We start from the raw sequence: 23,614 nt of genomic DNA on the forward strand, positions 1-23,614 counted from the left end.
TTAAATGCAATGGAATTTAAATGTCAAAACTAGCATACTGCAGGTATGCAGGTTGGTTAAGAAGTTCTTCTGGGGAAGAAGTGGCATCACAGTGGGATTGGTAATATTGATGATTTATAATAAAAACATATATCCTATTCTGACACGGTGAGAAAATAAGGAGGATATCTCTGAATATGCACATATGCACAATCCAAAATTGTGACAGGATCTTTGGGCAAATTAAGCCATCCTACCTACACACATTTAGTAAATCATTTTGAAAAGCCACATGTCTTTCTCGCAGCATTCTGATCTGAGAAAATTGGTTGGAGTGTTACAGGCTAATACAGGCAATTACAGGCTAGCATATAGCCTAATATTGCTTCTTACTGGCAGGGTCAGAGCAATGGCCCGTGAGGGAAGAGGGAACCCACTTGAAAGTTATGAGGGTCTATAATCCATTGATCTAATCATGAATAATTTTACAGTGATCCTGGAGGGACATCTAGTGGCTCAGAGAGGCATCACAAGGGCCTTATTAGTGAAGTGGGTTACACACACACACACACACACACACACACACACACACACACACACACACACACACACACGCACACGCACGCACGCACACGCACGCACACACACACACATGCACAGACGCACACACACACACACACACACACACACACACACACACACACACACACACACACACACACACAGACACAGACAGACACACTTTGGTGTCTCTTTGCTTGATGTACTGTAACAAGAGCACCCATATTGAGTTGCAACTAGAGCAACAAGGGGTTTTGTGTCCTATTGTTGATTTATGTTGCCCGTAAAAGATTCACAAAGCAAAACGTCTTTTGAAACATGTTGTTGACATAACTTATTTGCCTAATTTTAAAAGCACAATCAATAAGAGATGAAGTCATAGCTTTTTCTCTTAGTAACTTCTTTGTTACTTGAAATTGGGCATGGTGACTCAGAGGCAGGAGGGCTGTCACTGTGTTGAGCAGCATTGTTACCATTCCTCAGAGTGGGCTGGTCTCTGGGACGCACGCCTGTGTCACTGAGGGAGCGATAAGCAACCAGGAACTGGCTGTGTGGGTAAACGAAACAGGACTAGCGACGGTCTGACTGGGCTGAACTGGCTGTGAGCTTCTCTCAGGACTTCACATGGAGCCCACAAATCTACAGGTACCAACTTCTGCTGTCCCAGCTGAACTTCAAGGTTGATGACCATCATTTTGGAAGATTGTTTATTGTGTTTCAACATAGAGTGTAATAACTGCGTGCTCACTGCTCAAGACAATAAATCCAGTGTGCACCGCGTCTAGTTAGACAGGTTTCATTTTTGCTTGGGTACAGCAATATTCTTCAACGTCTCAAAGTTGAGTGCTTAATGCAACCTCCCTGATATTTCTTCTTCTTGTGCATATTTCTACTCTGCATTGTTGCATCTCTCTATAAAATTGTGCTTCACATCAAGTCCACAGATTCAGCTGCAGTCTGTGAATATGATTCATTCACAATTAATTCCTCGACTGTAGGGAAAGTAGCTCACTGATTAGTAATACAGTTCAAGCAAACAGAGTCCTTATTTGTGAGGTTAGTAAATTGAGAATATTTTAGTTGCTTATATAATAGCCTCCCAATTATAAAGCAAACTTTTTCATATCAAGGACCCATAATTTAGTCCGAATTAGAGCCCCCGGCCCCCATTGGATATAAAATAAATTATTCACATTTTTGCTGGGGACCCCCTGGAACCCTCTCAAGGATCCCCCTTAGAACTACTGCTCTAATAGCCCCCTGGCGGTCCACGGACCCCCCATTGAGAACCACTGTTCTAAACAATAAAACTGATCTATAATAGCTTCATAGTTTTGATTTTGTTTTACCAGAAGTGTTTATTTTTCTTTGCCTGTGGTGCAGAATGACAACACCAGTGCAGAATGACAATATAGGGAACAATATTGCAACATTCAGTTGAGGTTCCTATGTATGAGGCGACCCCTTACCAGATGAATTTCATGAATGACTACATGACTGAAATGTTAATTGACTTCCTGCTCTTTCAGAAAGCTATAGCCGTAGCACAGAAGGCCTCACAAGAGGACCAGGCTGGGAACTACGAGGAGGCTATCCGCTCCTACCAACATGCTGTCAAGTACTTTCTGCACATTATGAAACGTACGTTATACCATGCCTGGAGAAGACATAGCTACGATGGATCTACTGTCATACAAGACCACACCTATAAATTGACATATGTCAGGTCAACCATGCAGTCGGTTGTCACGTGTCCATCTCCTACAGACTTAATAATATGACTGTCACTGATTGGTAGATAATTTAGCATCCACAAGGGGATTTACTCATGACTATGTCAAAAACACTGCTTATGTGTCTCTCTGTGTGTGCCAAGTTTAAATTGTGGCATAACCCTTTCTTTTAATTTGTGGTCTGGAAATGTATGTTACAACAACAATAGCATTGCAGAATATTACAGAAATTTCTATCCCTCCCCATCAGGTGAACCCCAGGGTAAAGATGGCAACCAGAAGATCAAGGATAAATGTAAACAGTACCTGGACAGAGTGGAAGAACTACAGGAGTACCTAGTGAATAAAGAGGTTGCTACAGAAATTAAATACACAATATTTCTCGAAACACAGGCCTGTTATCATGGATGTGCAGTTGATACAATGAATGTGACCCACATAAACACATTTTAATCTAAAAATAACTTAAAAAGAATTACCTGAAAGCCAAAACAGCACTCACCTGGACCGTGCAGAGACAGACAGACAGATGGACAGACGGACGGACAGACAGACAGACAGACAGACGGACAGACAGACAGACAGACAGACAGACAGACAGACAGACAGACGGACAGAGGGTGCGTCTTGACGTAATGACATTCCGTTCACGCGAGTGTCGACTTTTCAATGCGGAAGTTTCCTCCTCGGCCAACGAGCAAAACAAGCCACCTAAGCTTGATTATCAAGTGAACCATCGACCTCTAGGTTTACAATCCTAAACATAGTATCTATAAGTTGTTTAGTTACCGCTGTTTTATATTCGTTACGATTATTGGACAAGTGACCAGCCCTTATGGCTGCCAACAACAATTTACAGGTAAGTTGGAGGAGCTAAACCCAGCGCTAACGTTAGCTACATTAGCTAATCAGCTAACGTACAAAGCGAACGCTAGCTAACGTTATAGATCTAACGTCACGATGAGCTAAAATGAACACATACAGGTTGTTTACGACTGAAATTTGGGCTACTGTTGCTGGTTTGCGCTAACGTTAGCTATTGTGTGCATGTTTTGCATGGAGGGTTCCGTTAGCAGTTAATTTAGCTTGGCTAGCTAAGCTAGGTTAGTTCGGCAGTGATTAGCGATTCATTATTTACAAACGACAACGTTAAAAGACCAACCCAAATATGGCCCCGTCCAATGTGAGGTCCTATTGGATCAAAGCAAGCTATAAATATAGAGCGTGTTTCCTGATGTGATTAAAAACGTGTTTGTGTGGCGAGACATTGCCAGATATAGCGTGAGGCGAGCTGTCATAGCGTTAACTAAAAGTCATCAAACTATTGACGCTAGTTAACTATTTACCCAACAAGCTAGCTTGCGTTAATAAGATTAACGTTACTGGTTTTATTTAGCCTCCAAGGCATCCACTCCAATGGGCTAACATTAGCTATATTCTGTACACTACAGATAGTGCCACTCAGTCACGGATAGATTTCTGTCACTTGGGGTGTTTTGGAACGTCAATGCTATTTTTAAGACGCACGCGTCATCAGCGCTGGCCGGACAACAGACAGCTGTCAACATGTGAATTGAAATGAACGGAGACAGACAGATGCAACAAATCAGTGTGGCCGTGGCCTCAAACATGACATAGTAGCCACTCAGCCAAACGTGACAATTTTCACTTCAGCTATACGGAAGCGAAACAGTCCTTTGCATTCAGTCAGATATAAATCACAAGCAGGTGCGAACTTCAGTGTGTAATATCACACAGGTGTAAATCGGATCTTTACTGAAATCTGATAAGCATCAGTCTATAAGAATTATTTTAGTTACTTTGTTATGTTTATCAGTGCCCTCTTGCTCATACTAAAAGCTTTGTTATTTTGTGTCTGTGTCATTCTGATTGTCTGATGTCTGCTGTGCCATTACCACAAATGAGCGCCAGTGATTAAGCTTCTCTCATAGTTGGCCATTGCCTCTCTCTCTGGAAGTTGTTACCTAATATGATTTCCAGCATTGCAGCTCTGACATTGTTCCCCTTTTTTCCTTTTCTCTTTTTCTTTTTCTTTTAGAAAGCCATCGATCTTGCCGGCAAGGCAGCACAGGAGGATAAAGCTCAGAACTATGAAGAAGCTCTACGACTGTACCAGCATGCTGTTCAGTACTTCTTACACGTGGTGAAATGTAAGATACATACATACATACAGTACATACTAGGGTTGGCACGATGGACGATGGCATCGACCATCGTGATGGACCGACCCCCCATCGACCTCTGAGCCTTCTACATCGGATCATCGTAATTAATTATCTCTTCCAATTAAAATTGTGCCGTTTTAATAATAAAAGGCCAAGTCCACGTACCGTGACGCGCCGGCGGCATTCAACAAGCGCACCCAGTTCAGTTCAGGGAAGTCTCCCCTCCCCCTCTTCCTCCCCCTCCTCCACTCCACTGCTTCTATGAACTGGGTGCGCTTGTTTACTGTCTCCGGGGCGTCCCCTGCGCGTGAGAAGTCGGCTGTGTTGTTGTGAAAACGTTTTAAGACAAAAAAGAAACTTCACCTTCTTTCCTGTTTTCAACCCAAAGTGAGTACAAGTCTTCACCTGTGAATTTAACTCGCCTGTTTCCAAAGTGAAAGTTGGAGTCGCTCCATAGATACAGCAGCTGCGTTTCTCTAGCCATTTCTCCTAAACTCTCTCTCATTACATTAGGTTCAAAAGCCCACGCGAATCTAACGTTATATCAGCCAGTAATTCAGTCAGTTTTCTGCCAGCTAGTTAAATTCAACACACACACGTTGTTGGTGAGGATCTGTAACGTTAACATTATTTGTTTTGCGCCGTTCAAATTGCTGGTAGTGACAGCCACTGTGCCCACTTCAGTCGCCTGGCTCTGTGCTGTAGCACAGAGCAGAGGCTAATAGCCTATTCAAGCCTGCTGGTATCATGTAGAGCTGTCCTGTTGTTAACGTGAACGCATTGCAGCGGCTAGCCAAATGGCATTACAGCAACGCAGCGACTTAATAAATAATTAATTATTCCCCCCCACCCCCACCCCCACCCATTAATGACGATGCCATCGTCCAAAACGATGTTTCACTGTAAAACAATCACGATGGGTATTTTGGTGACATCGCACAACCCTAATACATACATACATAACATACATACATACATAGGATTTTAGGGTTTTGTTTCCTCTTTTGTTCCTTGGTTAGTTAGTTTGTCATACTCCTATCATTCTGACATTGGTAGCCTATTGTGGGTCTAATGGATGGTCTTCTGATAGATCCTGTATCATAATAATTAAAAGTGGCTTCAGCCTTCACTTCTCTCAAAATGGTATGCAAACCATTCCATACACGTCATAGCAGTAGTTAAATATCTTCTGAAAAATGCTTGTATGCAGTCTTAAGAACAAGCCATTTCATATTCCTACTACTGTTGTGCAGTGTCTATTTCTCAAGAACAAAAAAAAACAAGCCTGAAAACTTCCTGAATTAACTAAGAAAGGTCTTACCGGTGCACAACATAATGGGCTTCTAAAAACCCTGACTCCTCTGTTATAACAAGACGACTGTACTGTTTCTTTTCTCTCATTCCTGACAGATGAAGCCCAGGGTGACAAAGCTAAGGCGAGCATCCGGGCAAAGTGTGCTGAATATCTGGACAGAGCAGAGAAGCTGAAAGAGTATCTGAAGAAGAAAGAGAAAGCTCCTCCTGCCAAGCCGGTCAAAGAGTCACATGCTGACGACAAAGGGTGTGTTTCAGGGTGGGGCTGCCTATGGGTTCACGTTTTGTCATCGAGAGCCTACTGTAATCTGAACAATTCGTTTTTATTTAACTTGGCATTAACTTAAACATCTCCCTCGAAGCAGAGACAAATCATGTTTTTGCTATGATTTTATATTTGTGCATTCAGGAATGAAAGTGGCGATGAAGGCGATGATCCGGACAAAAAGAAGTTCCAGAATCAGCTCTCAAGTTAGTAATGTTATATACCCTCTGTGGAATTAGACCTGCTGTGGCCATTTTAGTGTTTTGATATGACCTCGACGCAGTATTTGATTTATGACATGTCATCATTTTAAGCATAATTTGGATATCTGCGTCATGTGATATTCTTTCTCCAGGTGCGATTGTTATGGAGAAACCAAACATCAAATGGAATGACGTTGCTGGTTTGGAGGGAGCAAAGGAAGCCCTGAAAGAAGCTGTTATTCTTCCAATCAAATTCCCACACCTCTTCACAGGTACTTCCATCACATCACAGGCTGAGATAGGAAGTTCAACTCAAGAGTTACCTGTGAAGTCAAACTAAACATCTGTTGTGTGCAAGGGCTGTGTCCGTCTGTGGCATTAATAATCCATCACTGAGGAAAATCATCTCTTGTGCTCTTCTTGATAGGAAAGCGAACACCATGGAGAGGGATCCTGCTCTTTGGACCACCAGGTACAGGAAAGTCCTATCTGGCCAAAGCTGTCGCCACGGAGGCCAACAACTCAACCTTCTTCTCCATCTCGTCCTCTGACCTCGTCTCCAAATGGCTGGGAGAGAGTGAAAAGTGAGCAATGTTATTAGCAATCCGCAGAAGGCGCGGGCTGTGTATAGAAACGTGGGTCTCGCCAGCAGCACGCTGCAACTGAATTTCATGAAGGCTTCCGTTCTCCTTCTCCTTCCAGGTTGGTGAAGAATCTTTTCAGCCTCGCGAGGGACAACAAGCCTTCCATCATCTTCATTGACGAGATCGACTCCCTGTGTGGCTCAAGAAGTGAGAACGAGAGCGAGGCTGCTCGTCGCATCAAGACCGAGTTCCTGGTTCAGATGCAGGGTGAGTCTGATAAGAAAAGACAAGAACATGTTTGTGATTTACTGGAGATTGATAACCCAGACCTAATATCACATACCTGATCGGAGAGGGATCAAATAAAAAGGATGATGATGGTCTGTTTGACAGTTTCTGCAGCTCTCAGTGTTAAAACATAACTCAAGGGTTGTGATTTATGTATTCATCCTTTATGGGAAAAGCCAGTATTCTGTTGCATTCTGTGGGAATGAGAGAGCAGCCTGTGTGGTCTAAAATGGCAATTTAAGTTAACAGTGTATTATGCCAATCAAGCCAATTAACTATTTATGTAAATGTTAATGTACATTTATGTAAATTTGCTCTGGATTTGTTTCGCTTACATTGCGTGGGATAGAGAAATGTATTCAGGGTTCCCACCAGTGCTGGAAATCCTTGAAAACACTTGAATTAACACTTGAATCAAGGTTTGAAAAGTGCTTGAAATTGTAATTGCATTACTTTCATAATAAAGCACTGTCTGACTGAATAGTACGATTTGTAGATAAAGTGAAATAATCATTTTGAGTATGTATATAGGTATGTATTTTGCCACAGCTGTAAGGCGCTGGAAAGGCTTGAAAATGCACCTGGAAAATGCTTGAATTAGACCTTGGGAAAGGTGTATGAGCCCTGTTATTGCCATACAAACACAGTAGGTGCAGGAGCTGCACAGAGTCAGAGCTGCCTTTTCTCTGGCTGTGCGTTAGTGCTGCAGGGCAACCTTAAAAGATTTAGCCTCTGGCTCTCTCTCACATCTGGGTTAGGGTTTGTGGCTGGGAATAAACAAGCGGTTGGTCTGAGTATTTTTTGTCAGGTCACACTCTTTATGGAAGCCCAACGGTTGGCAGAACATTGAGATGATGAGTGTCTCCTTTTCAGAGTAGGTCAGCAGATGGAGACTCGCACAACTCCGCCCCTTCGCTCTCAACTTCCTCGAGGCCCTCTCTCATAGTGCTAACATCAGTGTCTGCAATTTAACAGTTAATCATATCACACTGGTTAGTAAGTCTAGCATCATTCTTCAGTTAAAAAGAAATGTCACTTTACTAATTCTGTTGACTTGCCTAACATTCAAAGTGTTGTTTGCACCAAGAGAAAGCAAATAATTATAGAGGAAACGACGCAAATTAACCCCTCTTCATTGGAGTAATATAAAGGAACACTGTATGCTTGCGTTGTCCTTATGTAATGGGATTCATATTGTATAGGCTACAGACCCCCGCTGCAGGTTTGAGTTCAGCTGAACCTATATTGTATTTCTTTCTCCTATTTCCCCCATCACTCTTCATTATATACTAACCAACAAAGTACACTTGACAAACGAGAAAGCATTGAGTAGACTGCAAGCATCTGACAACACTGAACATGTCTCCATCTTTGGTTTCAACACTGATTTTCTGGCAAAGTACCATGTGCATGCAATGCTGTTTACTTGTTGTACTGTTTAAATGAGCTTCTCTTTCTCTGACGGTGTTGTTCTGCAGGAGTGGGGAATGACAATGAGGGAGTGCTGGTACTCGGGGCAACGAACATCCCGTGGACTCTGGACTCTGCCATCAGAAGAAGGTACTGTAGTTGTCGTTATTTGGCAAAATCGCTAGTAACCAATGCCATGATTTGTTCTGTGCTCACTCTTAGAGATGGAACGATATAAAAATTTCACATCACGATTATAGTGACCAAAATTATGACGGTTATCAGTATTATCACGGTTTGTTCAAATGTTCAAAAAGTACTAATACACTCACAGAAATCATTTCACCAAGTTTTATATTGAAAAATCAGACCCAAAAAGGATTGATACACTCACTGAAATCATTTCTCCAAGGCTGCGCGTTTGCATCTGGGAGACGGTTGCCAACTTTGATTGATGATGGACAGTATTTACCATGTTTTTCAAAGCACTGTAATCATGTTAACACCGTAATCACGGTACCACGGTTTTAATGATAATGAAAATATTGAATGGTACGGTTATCGTAAGGAATTTTATCATGGTTATCATTCAAACCGGTTATCGTTACATCCCTACTCACTCTACACCCATATCACCACATCAGATTTGAGAAGAGGATCTACATCCCGCTGCCCGAGGAGCACGCCCGCACCTTCATGTTCAAGCTCCACCTGGGCTCCACCCCCACCAGTCTCGCCGAATCGGACTTTGTCACTCTGGGCAAGAAGACCCAGGGATACTCCGGGGCAGACATCAGCGTCATTGTCAGAGACGCGCTGATGCAACCCGTCCGAAAGGTCCAGTCGGCGACCCACTTCAAACGGGTACGTGCCCAAAAACACACATCAGCATGTCACGATCTCATCATGCTTCAGTGCAACACAGAGTCGCTGACTCCGTTACGTCACTTGTGTTTCCTGCTTTCCTTCCTATGTTTAATTTAACTGTGATCTGTAAGGTACGAGGACCATCGAGAGACGACCCCAATGTTCTTCTAGATGACCTCTTGTCCCCTTGCTCACCTGGGGATCCCAACGCTATTGAAATGACATGGATGGAAGTTCCTGGGGAAAAGCTATTGGAACCTGTTGTTTGCATGGTAAGGGTACTAATAAATACTATTCCCTCATTCCACTGGTAATATATCTAAATGTATATAAAAAAAAAAAACACTGTTGAACTTCTTGTATTTTCATTTCCCCCTCTTTCTTTCAGTCTGACATGCTGAGGTCTCTAACCAGCACAAAGCCAACAGTCAATGATCAAGATCTGGACAAACTGAAAAAATTCACAGATGACTTTGGACAGGAAGGCTAAGAGGGGATGTTTGAGCCAAGTCAAACCAAAGCAAAGGAGTTGATTGTGAAGTGTTCTCTCTCTCTCTCTCTCTATATGTCTGTCTCTCTCCCTCCCTCCCTCTCTCCCTCACCATAACCTTTCGCCAGACCAGTTCTAGTGGTGCATCATAATTGGTCCACATGATTGCTCTCTTAAGCCAATCGCAAGGCCGCCACACAAGGAATGGAAGACATTGTGTTGTTTGATGGCCTCCGTTATCTAAAGAGGATTCAATACTTTTGATCTGCAGCATTTATTTTCTTGATAACTACTTGTAAATTAAAGAGTGTTCTTTTGGTTACTTAAGGGTATGCACTAAAACTTAAGGTCTTGCTGAGCAGGATGCCTCAGCAACTTAGGGAAAATCTGACTACATACACAACATTACTGCTAATGAGTCAGTCTAATGAAATCAAGAGATATATGCAAATTTGGATTAATTTATTTCAAGTTACTAGCCCACGTATCCATAACTCACCTATTATCGGAACTATAATTTCCCGTCTGGCCAACTTCCGTCAGTCAGCGTACATCTCACTAGACTGTAGGAAATTACGCCTATATTGCTCTTATCTTGTATCCATAAGATAAAAATAATTTTATAGTAAATATTTTGTGGAATTGTATCACTCTTGGGGAGAGTGAAATGAACAGTGCATGACATTGCTCTTTCATGAGTTCTTATGATTTTTAGTGGTGAAATGTAGGCCTTTGTCGTCACAGGGTGGTGGACGTGATGGGGTCTTGAGAGACAAACATACTCAGGATGAGAGTTGCATTGGGACAATTTTGAATTGTTTTTCCATCCAGTTTCCTAACAAATAGCAGTCATGTTTGTTTACTGTCATTTGGATTCCAAAAAAGGCTATTAGAATGGATCACCAAAGGTGCATTATTTTATCATGGAGGACTCAAAATTGTTTTGAAATTGCTTTGTTCATCAGCTCATTAAGACTTTCCACAAACCTATATCTTTCCATTATGTGTGCCTGTGTAAGGTATTGCTGATTCTCCTCGTGCAAACTGAAAAACAACAAAAAAAAAACTAAGTCTTGGTAAGATAAAGCCACAGTGTGGGTTTTGAAGAACCAAGGCTGAGGTGTTGAAATTGGACACTGGTGGCTCAGGTGGAGAGCTCATTATCGTGTACACTTTGACTTCATTGGAATGCCGCTCCAAGCATCAACCATAATGTAGCCATAAGTGGCAATGTGCACCATGTGCCTTCTAGAAAAGTTGCAAGATTATTTTTCTTTTGGGTTATTTCTAAATTGGTCATATTGCGCTATATATATATATATATATATTGGGTGCTGTGACACCGTTAACTAAAAAAAAATCTATAACTTGCACATTTCATGTAAACTCCTTGTAGAGATTGTATACAGCTGTACTCTTTGCTCTTCAGGTGTTCAAAATATAAGTCTCAAGTTTTGGTAGGGAACATCACTCATGTTACTGTAAATGTCTAGATATAGCCAACTACATCTGATTTTTTGTTTTTCTTTTCCATAAAATGTAAATAAAAGTTATGCGTCACGAGAAGCTGTTGGTCTTATGGTCTTATCGACTTAAATAACACTTGCATTAGAAATTTAGAATGTGCTAGAATGATTGTGATTTGTAAGGGTTTCAAAGTCTAAAAGACTAGTTTAAAGGGACAATCTCAATGACCAAGGGCCAGCGTGCTCTATATATATATACCCAGGTTGTAGTAGTCTAGCTACCTCCCCCTGCAGCCTCCCTACAGCTGTAGGGGGGAATCGAACCCAGATATTACGGTCCCACTGCCATTAAAGTCGAGCACGCTAACCACTCGGCCACGGAGACCATCCCAGCCAAACCTCGCCTGCTGCTGGTTGGGTGGGTGGGTAAGAAAAACAAAACCGGGAAGCGAAGCGCTGCATTGTGGGGATTGATGTCCATTTGTAAACATGCCCTCGTATGATCCCAGATAATTTGTAGGCTAGAAAACTACAAGTACCTACTGCGGCGGCGTAACATTCATTCGTTCAAAGTGCACAGTTCGATTTGTTTTGGTTTTATGCAGAGTGCGCTTGCTTTGTCGTAGAGAGCCAAGGTCCATCACGGAAATTTATCTTAGCCGTAGACCTCTTTGACTCGCTGCCAAATACTGGGAAAACTCCTCCTCCGATCTTTCTATTTCACCACCCCTTTCACGGCGGCCGCCTGCCTCTCCTTGTATCCGTTATTCGCCCACAGAAGCTAACCTGCTAGTTAGCCAGCAAGCTAACTGACTGCCAGATTCACCCATGTCCTCTGAAGAAGGATTGAGTCCAACGATCACGGATTGGCTTTTTATCAATTCCTGGTGGCTTCTCTTGCCATTCATTATGCTGCTTGTAGTCGCTGCATTCATCGTTGCCTTCGTGTTGCTGTTATACATGATATCGCCTCTCATTAGCCCAAAACCTCTGAAACTGAATGGGGCCCACGTCGTGGTAAGTGTACCAGAAAAACCAAATAGTTCAACTTAGCTAGCTAACATATAGCTTAGCTACTTCAGTCCACTCTTTTAAAATACCGTTGTTTATACCTCCTGTGTATGAGCACTTTAAAACCAGCAACGTTAGTTTTCCTTTTAACGTTATACGTATAATATTGGCAATGTTTTTCCTGTGCGACGTCACCTGTCAAATGTCATCCTTCTGACACGCCCACACAATTAATTAATTAGCCTACCTTACATTTAATTCCAAAATAAAGTTGTTTTTCTTATTTCACTTTGCAGACAGGTAATTACCATTACATAACAGAGATTCTGTTGCACAACTGCACTTTATTTATTTTTTCCAAATGAAAGTGTCAACACGACTAATGCACATTCGTGAGCACATTGTATTTGTCTTGTGTATGACACATGCTCTAAATAAAGTTTGCCTTGCCTTTTGTAGCTTGGTTGCCGTCCTAAACTCATCTGCTCACCACCAGAACCTTGTATTTGACCTCTTGACCTCTGTCCGGCTCACCCTCTCAATCTTCAGGTGACAGGGGGATCAAGTGGGATTGGGAAGTGCATCGCAATGGAGTGCTACAAGCATGGAGCGTTCATCACGTTGGTAGCACGAGATGAGGTCAGCAGAAACCACACAATGACTTTGAACCATTCATTCATTTCCGATGTCTATCCTAGCCCTCCTAACCTGTTTGTTGCTATGGCCAACTCGTTTTTGTTCATTTGTCGTTTGTGTTTTCTCTCCAAACATGGTCAACCAAATCCAAAACTTCATTTACTCCCTGTCAGATGAATGAGGTGCGCCATTGTGGTGCAACATTTAATTCACTTTGTGTTTACACCGAATATCTATTTATACAGTAGAGCTCCAGTTATCTGAATGTTAGGCTCCTTCGCTGACAAGCTCATTGAATATATTAGTGGAACAAATAATCTAGCAGTGATACTCAACCCGAGGCTCTAGAGCCACATGCGGCTCCTTTATGTCTAGTTGTGGCTCTTTTAAGTCCTACAAATAAATAAATAAATACAAATCTAATAAAAAATAAAAGGAGGAGAGGGACTTTTTTTGGATTGTGGCTCTTGCAAAGATTGATTTATTTTGGTCATCAATGTGGCTCCTGAGCACGGCAAGGTTGCGTATCACCGATTCTGTAATTGTTGGAGTCTTGTTCCTGTTGCTGAATTAAAATTAAAAAAATCGGGGTTAGAGGTAGAATAAAAAATACCATTTTCAGTTTATTCAGGAGTTTAAAAAAAAATCTACAAAGCAACGTCAATTGGTTTTGGATCAATACAATTCTACTAGATGATGATGATGATGATGATGATCGTCGTCGTTGTCGTCATTATTATTATATGTTCATTACTGCATGCACAGCTTTGTGTCATACATGTAACATGCATGATGTTTTTTCCCCCTCAGACTAAATTGCTTCAAGCAAAGAAAGAGGTGGAGAAATGTGCCATAAATGACAAGCAGGTATGGGGGATTCTCTGTGTATTTCAGTACATGGCTGTGCGTTCAGGCACTGTTTTGAAGCACCTAACATGACTGTGTTGCTTCCTGTGCACAACAGCCGATGCCATTTTGAATCCAATTTCATAAGACTTTGTCTTTGTGCAATCTCCCGCCCTCAGGTGGTGCTCTGCATATCAGTGGACGTTTCCCGGGATTATGGTCAGGTGGAGAGTGTGATCAAACAGGTAATCTTACCCACTTGGCACCGTGGACCATCTCCCGTTCTTTTAATTATTCAGCACTGAATTAAGGTAATTGCCATGTGGGTTTTTTTTTCCTTCCTCGTCATGCAGGCTCAAGAGAAGCTGGGGCCTGTTGATATGCTGGTCAACTGTGCTGGAATGTCCATTTCTGCAAAGTTTGACGAAGTGGAGGTGGATCGCTTTAGAGTAAGTCACTCGGCCTACTCCCACTCAGCCTGAAAACTAGATTTAGGTTAGCTGGTGAACGTTGATGCCTGTCTTACGGTGCTGGAGATTTCTGACAGATGTTTTTCTATTGTACTCATTTCATTTATTTATAAAGGGACAGACAGATGCATAACATCACATTTGACGAGGCTAATTTGCAATGCCCCTCCCTAGATGTTATTAAAAGCACCTGTTAAAAGCAAAGTACAGTAAAAGGCAGTCAAATATACAGTAAACATAAACAAGGATATCATAAAATCATAATTGGTCAATCAGTCAATCAATCAATCAATCATGGAGCAACACAAACAATCATACACAAAGGATATAAACATTGTATAGATTATTACCCACAGCCCCACGAACACTCATTTATGGGAACATTGGTCATTTGAATGGTAGAATATAATTCTATTCATCTCTATATGAATGCTCCCCTTGGATTATGGCAGAAGAGATAGTGACATCATATCCTGTCTAATTGACACATGAGAATGTAACAAAAGACCCTGGCTTATCAAAAGTGGCTCTCAACAATTCCCCCCAAAAGTTGAAGGAAACATAATTCACAGCTCAGATTACACCAGTGTGCTAACTATTACGTGTCTTAATAGGAGTTCATTTTATAACTTGATTGTGCCTCTCTTCTTATTGCTCATTCAAGTGTCGTACAGTAGGTTTCTAGCTTCTAATGGGTAAGATAGCTATCAAGCAGCGATAAGAGAATCAAGAAACTCTCCCCCCGGGCCACTGCACGCCTACCATTGTAAATTTGCACCCAAGACATTGCTCTTTCAAAAATGTATGTATTTTAAAGTATTAAATATGCACCAAGGCAGGAAGATAGATTGCTGTCTGTCTGAAGATTGTGTTGCAAAGGAGATAAGAGGTTAAATTCCCATCCAATGGCTTTGTCTAGATTGCCTTTCATAGCAGATAGAACATTGGATTTTGCATCAGTATTCAGGTTGCACAATATTGTAGCCACACTTTTGCAGCCTCAGTCACAATAGAGACACTGCATGAAATAGGCCACGCCCATCACGTCAATTTCCTTGAATTAAACGGAGCTAAAAAAAAAAAAATCACCAATTAAAGTTTTTTTGTACTCCCGAGCAAAACATTGAGAATTGGCAAGAAGAAAAATGTGGATCTAGCTGTCAATGAAGTAAGTTGTTCATCTTCCGTATATATGATCTTTGTGTGCAACACGCGACCATGCAGGTGACATAGGAGAACGCCAGGATTGGGGGGGGGGGGGGGGAGTTTTTGTTTCTCCCCGTTTTGGGCGTGGTTTCTGAATGATGATGCGCTCTGCAGTGTCTCTATGATAATAATGTGTGTGTGTGTGTGTGTGCGTGGCCTTGTTGAACAGAGGCTGATGGAAGTGAACTACCTGGGCAGTGTTTACCCAACGCGTGCTGTCATAACTACCATGAAGGAGAGAAGAATGGGCCGTATCATGTTTGTCTCTTCCCAAGCGGGCCAGATTGGCCTGTTTGGCTACACCGCCTACTCTCCATCCAAGTTTGCCCTGCGTGGCTTAGCAGAGTCACTGCAGATGGAGGTGAGATTTGGGCCAGTCATTAAGGCCTTTTTCACCTCAGCCATTTTGTGTCTAAAAGGCAGGAAGTAATGCAGGTGCAAGCAAAATATTAACAACCGGGCACTGGAAGACCTAAACGGATTGGAAGTTGGAAACCCTTATTAATGTTTGCTTGCACCCTGTGTTACTTCCTGCCTTTTAAGACACAAGATGGCTGCTTGTGGAAAAAGGCCCATGCCTCACTCAGTTTCCAAACAGCATGTCATTCCATTTTCTCCACAGGGAGCACTAGCGAGCATTTCATTGTTTTCTCATCCTGAAGGCAAAATTATTATTTTTCTGTACACGTCGACATTGATTCTTGTTGCTGTGCTCCTCCAGATGAAGCCGTACAATATCTATGTGACGGTTGCCTACCCCCCCGACACCGACACTCCAGGACTAGCTGAGGAGAACAAGACAAAGGTACCACCCTCAGCATAAAATAATAAAGGAACAGAATTCCTTCCCCCATTTTTCTTCCTATATGAAGCCATTTTTATTCTTCTTTGTCCTAGCCTCTGGAGACCCAGTTAATCTCGGAGACCTCTGGGGTTTGTCAACCTGAGCAAGTGGCCAAAATCGTCGTTCGGGATGCGGTGGTAAAGAAACTCAATCCATCTACCACGGCCCCGTCGGCTGTTCAATTCGAAAGACTTAATTAGTGAATCCATTCTTTTCCCACTGAGGAAGATGGGTAATTGCTTTGCTGATTTTTTTGCTCTCCCTTCTCTCCCACAGCAGGGGAACTTTAACAGCTCTGTGGGCCCTGATGGCTACATGCTGTCAGCACTCACCTGTGGCATGTCACCTGTCACCTCCATCACAGAAGGCCTGCAGCAGGTACAGCCTCCAGTCATGATTATTCCACACACTGTTCTTGCTATCAGGGTTCCCATGGGCCTTGGAAACCCCTCAAAGTTTGTGGATTTCAGGGGGTGGTGGGGAAGTAAAATAAGACCTGGAAAGTTTCTGGAAATGCTCAGCTCTTGATTTTGGTTTTAAATTAAAACGAGGAAATGTGTGATGTTGATTTATGTTGATACAGCAGCAGATGTAAAATGAATGATTTCACCATGAGTTATTCACTTGACAAGATTAAGTCAAAATATATATATACTGTATCTAGGCCTCCATTATGTCTCACCAATGTCTTACTCCAAGACAATGGATCCAAAAGGATTATCCAGATACTCCATTAGAGATCCTTTCTTAATACTTTATTTAATGCAATGCAATGATTCCATCTTAAGGTCTTTGTCAGACAATGTTTCCACATGAAAGGAACACTCTGCCCATTTTCAACCAGCTTTGTATCATTATAACATCAGTAGTATATCAGAAAACTGTAAACGGTTTTGAAGTCTGTCATTTAATTTGACAGTTATTGAGTGTTAAAGTGTGGACCAGTGACATCACTGGTCCACACACTAACTCAAATGAATAACTCATTAACTCAAATCAACTCTCAATAACTGTCAAACTAGATGAATGACTTCAAAACCGTTTACAGTTTTCTGATATACTACTGATGTTCTAATGATACAAAGCTGGTTGAAAATGGGCGGAGTGTTCCTTTAAGGTCAGATGATCCTTTCTGAACCAATTTTCACGACTCCTGTATCTAGCACCTGGTCTAATATATATATATATAATAAATATATATAAAATCTATAGGTTGGCTGTGCAGTGTGCACACCTCTAGTAACTCTGTCAAATCCAAAAACATGGCAATTCTGAGTAGACCTTGGAAAGTCAGCGAAAAGCGAATGTATGTGTCAGATAATGTGTGTAGGTGATGCATAAGTGATTCTGATTCTGATTCTGATTCTGATCTCACCCGGCTCTAACAGATCGTGACCATGGGACTGTTTCGGACCATCGCCCTGTTCTACCTGGGGAGCTTCGACAGCATCGTGCGTCGCTGCATGATCCAGAGAGAGCAGTCGAAAGCAGCCGACAAGAGGGAGTAGCAACACACTGACACGGAAGCACCCCCTCACCTACACACACACACACCCTGTCCCCCCCCTCCTGCACAGCCACTGTCTGGAGCCCCCCCTGAAACTCCCTCTCCACCCTGCATCCCTACAGAGGGGCTCCTCAGGTGTTTGTGTGGACATGTGATAGCAACGTAACGTGGTGACAGAAAATGGCAGATATTTCCAGTTAGCTTCTGGAGCGATGTAACTCCTCCGTAGACGTCACGGCCATTTAGAGGTTTCTCCCCCTCTCCGAGCATTCCAGTGACTTTTTGATTTAACGTGTGCACCCTGCTTCTTATGTGGGCGCAGCCTTACTGCTGTAAAGAGGGGGTACAGGCAGACTAAAACATCCCACAGCCTGTTATAAAAGTAGGCCTTGTAAACAACAGACACTTTAGATATTGGGTCTCCCTGCCTCCACTTGCCCAGTGTTGTTTGTGTGTTTTTCCTCGCAGAGAGGAAAAGTAATAGATAGCCTGTCCAACTGGTTGTGCCAAAAATACGGCCCGAAATTATTTCCCACCAGGGGCTACTGAAAACCACAATGGTAACATTTGCAGCCTGTATCACGAAGCTGGATTTCAGCTTAGCGAGGTAACTTCAGGGTTAACCCTAGGTTTTCAGTCTCACAAATGTGGTTTACTTTTTATCGGGGTACGTTGTCATGGTAACTTATGCTGAACAGCTAACCTGGTCCAGAGCAAGTTATGTTCGAGATTGAGATCGCTGGGCCGCCTCCCGACCAATCAATTCTCTTGGAAAATGGCCTGCCCATACCTAGACCATCCCATTGATATCGGCACGCAAATTGTTAAGACTCGGTTAGCTCTCAGGAGGAAGAGAATATTTCCGCGACACAATCAATCATTTTGATCTGCTGGACGAGGTACTGTATGAGAGATACAGATTCTCGTCCGAGGGACTACAGTATATCTGCCAACTAGTACCTCTCTGGAGGACAGCATTGTTGAGGGTGGGGGTGGCAGGGTTAGTGTGAGGGTCTCACTATCGACTGTGCAAAAAATAGAGTACATGTTACTTTCACAGTAAATGGATAATTGTAATTGGAAACAGTGGCTCACTGAAACATACCATGTACAAATGTGGTGCTTTGTAAGCTGCCACCTCCACCAGGGTCTGATGTTACTCCTCCCTCCACACCCTCCATCATGGGAGAACCCTCATTATTTGACAGGGCAAGTTCCTCTGCAGGGGACACATTACAGAAACTCCCTATCTTATGTCTTAAGTTAGGATAGGACTAGTTTAAGATAGGATTTTTTCTGATTTGGTATTACAGAAGCAAATCCTAACTAACTTTAGGAATCCTATCTTATCTTGCTAAATCCTATCTTATGTCTTGTTAGGAAATCCTAAATACTCATCCAGCATCGGTTATCAACTTTTCTGTCTGTTACCTAGCAACCACTAGCAACAGACACCTCCTCCTTCTCAACTCACGGGGAAGTAGGAGCGCTAGTAGCCTGCTATCTGTAGGTTAACGATGTGTGTTGTTGTTGTCAAACATTTTTGAGATTGTGGGGCAATGGACCAAAAACGAAGGGCATTTAACTTCAAGGCAGATGAGTTGGAGGTCTTAGTGACCGCCGTAGAAAAGGTTAAAGACGTGCTTTTCGGAAAGTTTTCAGCCACCCTCACGCGGGAGGTGAAAGAGAGGGAATGGGCTAAAATAGCAGAAACCGTCTCTGCCGCATCTGGCAGAGACTCGCTATGATCCTCCCCCCCTTGGAAACTATGTACCGAGGAGCCAAATAAATTGCTGATGGCTGTTGCTACCTCAGTTAAATTACGTGACATAGCAGGCTGAGATATTTTGGATATGTCGGCCACTTCAGTTTGAAAATCTCCCTCGCAAAAAACCGAAGTGCATTTGTAAGTTGTAGCCTACTACAACCGGCAGAGCCCCGTGTCACCTAGACGGTCTCTCCAACACAGGTCTCAGCTCCACGGCTAGCTGCAGTATCATGTCCCGGGGCAGTCTGTATCGATTAACGAGCGTTCTGTCATCAAAATGCAAAACGTCATTCGGGTCCCGCATGAGCCTTATGGCAAATAAATTGCGCCTGTTGACATTTTGTTGGTTTTGCAAATGTAATAACAGCACAGCCATAACGTAGGTATGTAGGCTATAAATAGGCTATAAATTATAACGAGATGCAAGATGGCTGTTGTTCCAGTTGAAAATAGCGTAAATTAGATAGGACAGCATAGCTGGCATCTTAAAGTTAGGAGAGCTTTTTTAAGATTTTGGGGAGTTGGGACGGTTCTGTAATACACTTTTCCCATTTTAAATTAGGATGAGAATATTGACTTAGGAACTGTTGTTCTGTAATGGGTGTTTTCCTAAATCAAGTCCTAACTCTAATTACCATGGTTACCAATCATTTAGGATAGGATTTGGAATTTAGGAAGTTTCTGTAATGTCACCCCAGGAGTGTACTCCTGCATCTGAAATAATGGATGAGATTAAAATAATTTAATATAATTTAGGCATTGACAGAGTCTGCGATTTTTTGCCAGCATTCTTCGCGGCTTCTGGCCGCTGCAACGGTGTTGCTTTTAGCCTGAATAATTGTTTTATATTCTTTGAATTTTTGTAATATCAGGGTTTGCTCCTCCATCGTAAAAAATACGCTGCTCTCTGCGGCTTCTCCATGCTGCAAGTGGATTGGTCGTATGCAGCAAACACCGCCCCTTTTATGTGAACGCGCACTGATCTAGATTGGAAACTCCTGGGTTCACTTAGCGAGTTGATAACCAGCTTCATGAGACCGCTTATCATGATTGCGGCGGTCTGGTTAAGTTAAGGTTAAGTGTAACCAGATAACGAAGGGAAAACCCAGGTATGTTAATCCAGCTTTGTGATACAGGCCACTGTTATATTGTTGCATGCATCACACAAGCTATGTTCACCTTATGAAACGTTTACCTTTTTCACCAAATAAGTTCCCTCTTCTCTCTTACCTTTTTTGTCACACAAGTCTTTGCAGGCAAAGCACCTTCCTTTTGGACTCACTAACCTCCGTGTTCGACACCAGTTGTTGTGACCCTCGGCGTTGTGTATATTCGTTGAGGGATGTTTTGCTTGCGCTCTGTGCATCCGCTAAGCTGAGATGTGTTATAATAACAATACCTTCAGTGATATGAGAGTGTTGTTTTTGTTTTGATTTCTTATATTTCTAAATCCAAAACATAATTCGCTTCCAGGAAATTATACTGTAATCTTCAGCATTTGTAGATAGAGGGCTGTATTTAGGTGTGTGTGTGTGTGTGTGTGTGTGTGTGTGTGTGTGTGTGTGTACATGTGTGTGTACATGTGTGTGTACATGTGTGTGTACATGTGTGTACATGTGTGCTGTGACTGAGCCAACCCCTGGGGAGAGAAAAGCCATTGGACATTGGAATTTAATGTCTCGAGAATAAAACAGACCAAATTATTTTCTCATTATCCCAACTCATTTCTTTGTATTTGAGAGAAGTCATATGAAAGCTTGTATGGGTTAAAGCCATGAAGTCAGGGGGGGGGGGGGGGGGATTGTAAAAACACCAGTACACGGGTGATGTCACCTTTCACCTGTGAATTTGACTTGGTTCGCTCCACTTTTTTGTTTCTCTGTTTACGTTCGATGTGTATGGAAGCGTACAGTATATGCGGTACATGTATTTTTATGTGTTTAATGTGTTTTTATGTGCACATACTCTGCCACCCCCAGTCAGGATCCAAGTGGGACGGTCCATGTTTTGATGGGGTGGTGTCAGTCAGGGCAGGGCGAGGGGCCATTGCTTGCTGGTTCAAGCAATGTCCCTGTAGGCCTAGTGAGGGCGCTAGAGATTTGTTACGTTGAAGGCCAAAATGGTATAGGGACTACTACCATCTGTGTGCACTGTGCAGGGGGAAGAGTTAGTCCTTGTCCCCCTGGTTTTGACCCTGTGATGCACAGCTGGGAGTTTATACCTTCCTGAACGACAGTGTCAACTCCCTCCTGAGATCTTTCAAGCCTTGGAAAATCTCTTATTGACCAATATTATTTTGCTTTTAGACGGAGAGAGAAGCAAATTACAATGTGAACTCATGCAAGTCTTCCTTTTATCCATCACATGTGGGGAGAATGTACTTTAATACAAAGCATATAAATCAGAACCTATGAATATTTTTTGAAATACACCAATATTTGAATGCCAAAATGACCATTTCCGTAGACGCAATGAAAGCTACTGTATTCCGATTTATTTTGGTGTTACTGCTCTGTTGATCGCAAAACTAGTTTGTTAATGCCGTTGAGCACTACTTTATGCCGTTGAGCACTACTTTTGGGGAGCCATTCTAAGCCTTAAGAAGAGACTACTGATGACGCTAATGCTAAATGCTAAAAGAATGGACCTGTCCACAGTTTAACGTGGCTTTTCCCCCGTGTGGTTTACCAGCTCATTTCATCTGGATTTTCAGTGTCAAATGCCAACCGTTTTGTGTATTTTGTCAGTTCTAGTTTTTGTATAAGCCTTACTCAAATCCAAGATATGAAAGTGAGAATGGATGACTCCTCTTTGACGATGTTCTCATTTGATATTGGTTCGAGGCGTACTGTCCTGCACTCAATAGCTTTTCATAAATGTACATTTATTGGTTTCTGAATCACTCTTTTGAGGTAGCAACACATAGGTGATAGAACATGTAGCCCATGTAAAAGCAGTTTTGTTTTGACGTTTAAGCTATGCAAATCAAGCCTATGCTCATAATATGTTTAAACATACAGTCAAGATGTATGCTTTTTATAATGCTCATGCTAGTTTGCCCCATTTAATGGTGTTGTCAACAGTTATTTAAGTGATTATAATAGTTTATAAGTATTGAATATAAAAGTCATAATGCACTCTGCTCTGTTTCCATCTTTGGTTATTTTATTTTATTTTTTATTTTTTTGCCAAACTTGTTAGAACTTCACCTTGCGTGCCATAGGAAGAAAATGTGAGAAGTGGAACGTTTCTTTGTCTTATTTTCTTACATGATAAACAAAATAAATACCTGTGGGGGAAAAACACCAGTGTTCTCTGGTCTTGATTTTGCCTTCAGTCTGGAGCCTGGAGTGTCTGAAGTTTGATGTACAGGGCAGGCTTGGGAGAGTATTCTGTTTGAGGAGACAACTTGAATCTTCCATGAGGCAGCAGCTCGCTCAGATTTGCAGAATACTGGGACTTTAGGAGCTTTGTCCCATCAGAGTAAAGAATCCAGATCAAGACTGAGACGTGCAGGCTCTAAGAAGCTGGAGAAGACTAGAGAGAGAATCAAAGAACACAGGGGAATGGAATGCAGGTACATCAGTGCTGTGCTGCATGGATGGATTGGATGTCCATTCATCCACAAGGGGGTGACTGGTCAACATCAAAGCCCCTTAGCAGAATGAGAGGTCCTGTACGCATGAATTATAGACACAGTATCAGGAGCTTTTTGTGCGCATTTTTTTTTTTTTTACATAAAAATCTATTTCGTTTTCAGTCATAAAAACGATGGTTTATGCAAGGAAACAACCCCGTGGTCATGGATATTTTTCTTGGTTGTAATTCTTAATGTGCACTTGGAGTCTCCAAGCGCACGCCAAAGGAATTACTTTGCGTAGATGACGTAAGGAATACCTCACCACAGCGCAGCCCACTGGCGGTGGGCAGGGAGCTGAGAGAGAGAGGAGGATATGAAGAGCAGTTGTGGGAGAGGAATC

The 23,614-nt window shown here is 42.3% G+C and overlaps 2 protein-coding genes across 4 annotated transcripts; both read left to right on the plus strand.

Annotated features, from left to right (window-relative positions):
- The first annotated feature begins 1,070 nt into the window (after positions 1-1,070).
- On the plus strand, positions 1,071-10,202 carry vps4b (vacuolar protein sorting 4 homolog B). 2 transcript variants are annotated; one of them, XM_083659791.1, is made up of 13 exons: positions 1,071-1,185; positions 2,070-2,181; positions 2,524-2,624; positions 4,333-4,444; positions 5,870-6,020; positions 6,183-6,244; positions 6,394-6,513; positions 6,669-6,825; positions 6,944-7,092; positions 8,592-8,673; positions 9,168-9,387; positions 9,522-9,662; positions 9,779-10,202. In XM_083659791.1, the coding sequence occupies exons 1-13, from the start codon at positions 1,165-1,167 to the stop codon at positions 9,878-9,880; spliced, it is 1,530 nt and encodes a 509-aa protein (XP_083515917.1). In that variant the 5' UTR covers positions 1,071-1,164; the 3' UTR covers positions 9,881-10,202. The 2 variants fall into 2 exon arrangements, with proteins under 2 accessions (XP_083515917.1, XP_083515918.1); XM_083659792.1 differs by lacking the exons at positions 1,071-1,185; positions 2,070-2,181; positions 2,524-2,624 and adding an exon at positions 2,940-3,132.
- A 1,863-nt stretch (positions 10,203-12,065) lies between these two features.
- Positions 12,066-21,412, plus strand: kdsr (3-ketodihydrosphingosine reductase). 2 transcript variants are annotated; one of them, XM_083659103.1, is made up of 10 exons: positions 12,066-12,363; positions 12,907-12,996; positions 13,804-13,860; positions 14,019-14,084; positions 14,193-14,288; positions 15,685-15,876; positions 16,237-16,320; positions 16,413-16,496; positions 16,636-16,737; positions 17,748-21,412. In XM_083659103.1, exons 1-10 carry the CDS (start codon positions 12,175-12,177, stop codon positions 17,865-17,867), a joined length of 1,080 nt encoding a protein of 359 aa, XP_083515229.1. In that variant the 5' UTR covers positions 12,066-12,174; the 3' UTR covers positions 17,868-21,412. The 2 variants fall into 2 exon arrangements, with proteins under 2 accessions (XP_083515229.1, XP_083515230.1); XM_083659104.1 differs by lacking the exon at positions 12,907-12,996.
- Positions 21,413-23,614: the final 2,202 nt, after the last annotated feature.

Source organism: Poromitra crassiceps (genome assembly GCF_964638095.1).
Source record: "Poromitra crassiceps genome assembly, chromosome: 23".
In the NCBI taxonomy this organism is placed as follows: domain Eukaryota; kingdom Metazoa; phylum Chordata; class Actinopteri; order Beryciformes; family Melamphaidae; genus Poromitra; species Poromitra crassiceps.

What these genes read in the sequence shown, in the direction of transcription:
- vps4b (XM_083659791.1), top strand. Translation starts at nt 1,165, where the DNA reads ATGGAGCCCACAAATCTACAG. An exon ending in AGTACCTAGTGAATAAAGAG is followed by an intron (nt 2,625 to 4,332) that starts GTTGCTACAGAA and finishes TTTTTCTTTTAG; the next exon opens with AAAGCCATCGATCTTGCCGG. An exon ending in TCACATGCTGACGACAAAGG is followed by an intron (nt 6,021 to 6,182) that starts GTGTGTTTCAGG and finishes TTGTGCATTCAG; the next exon opens with GAATGAAAGTGGCGATGAAG.
- kdsr (XM_083659103.1), top strand. Translation starts at nt 12,175, where the DNA reads ATGTCCTCTGAAGAAGGATTGAGTCCAACGATCACGGATTGGCTTTTT. An exon ending in TGAATGGGGCCCACGTCGTG is followed by an intron (nt 12,364 to 12,906) that starts GTAAGTGTACCA and finishes CTCAATCTTCAG; the next exon opens with GTGACAGGGGGATCAAGTGG. An exon ending in CGTTGGTAGCACGAGATGAG is followed by an intron (nt 12,997 to 13,803) that starts GTCAGCAGAAAC and finishes TTTCCCCCTCAG; the next exon opens with ACTAAATTGCTTCAAGCAAA.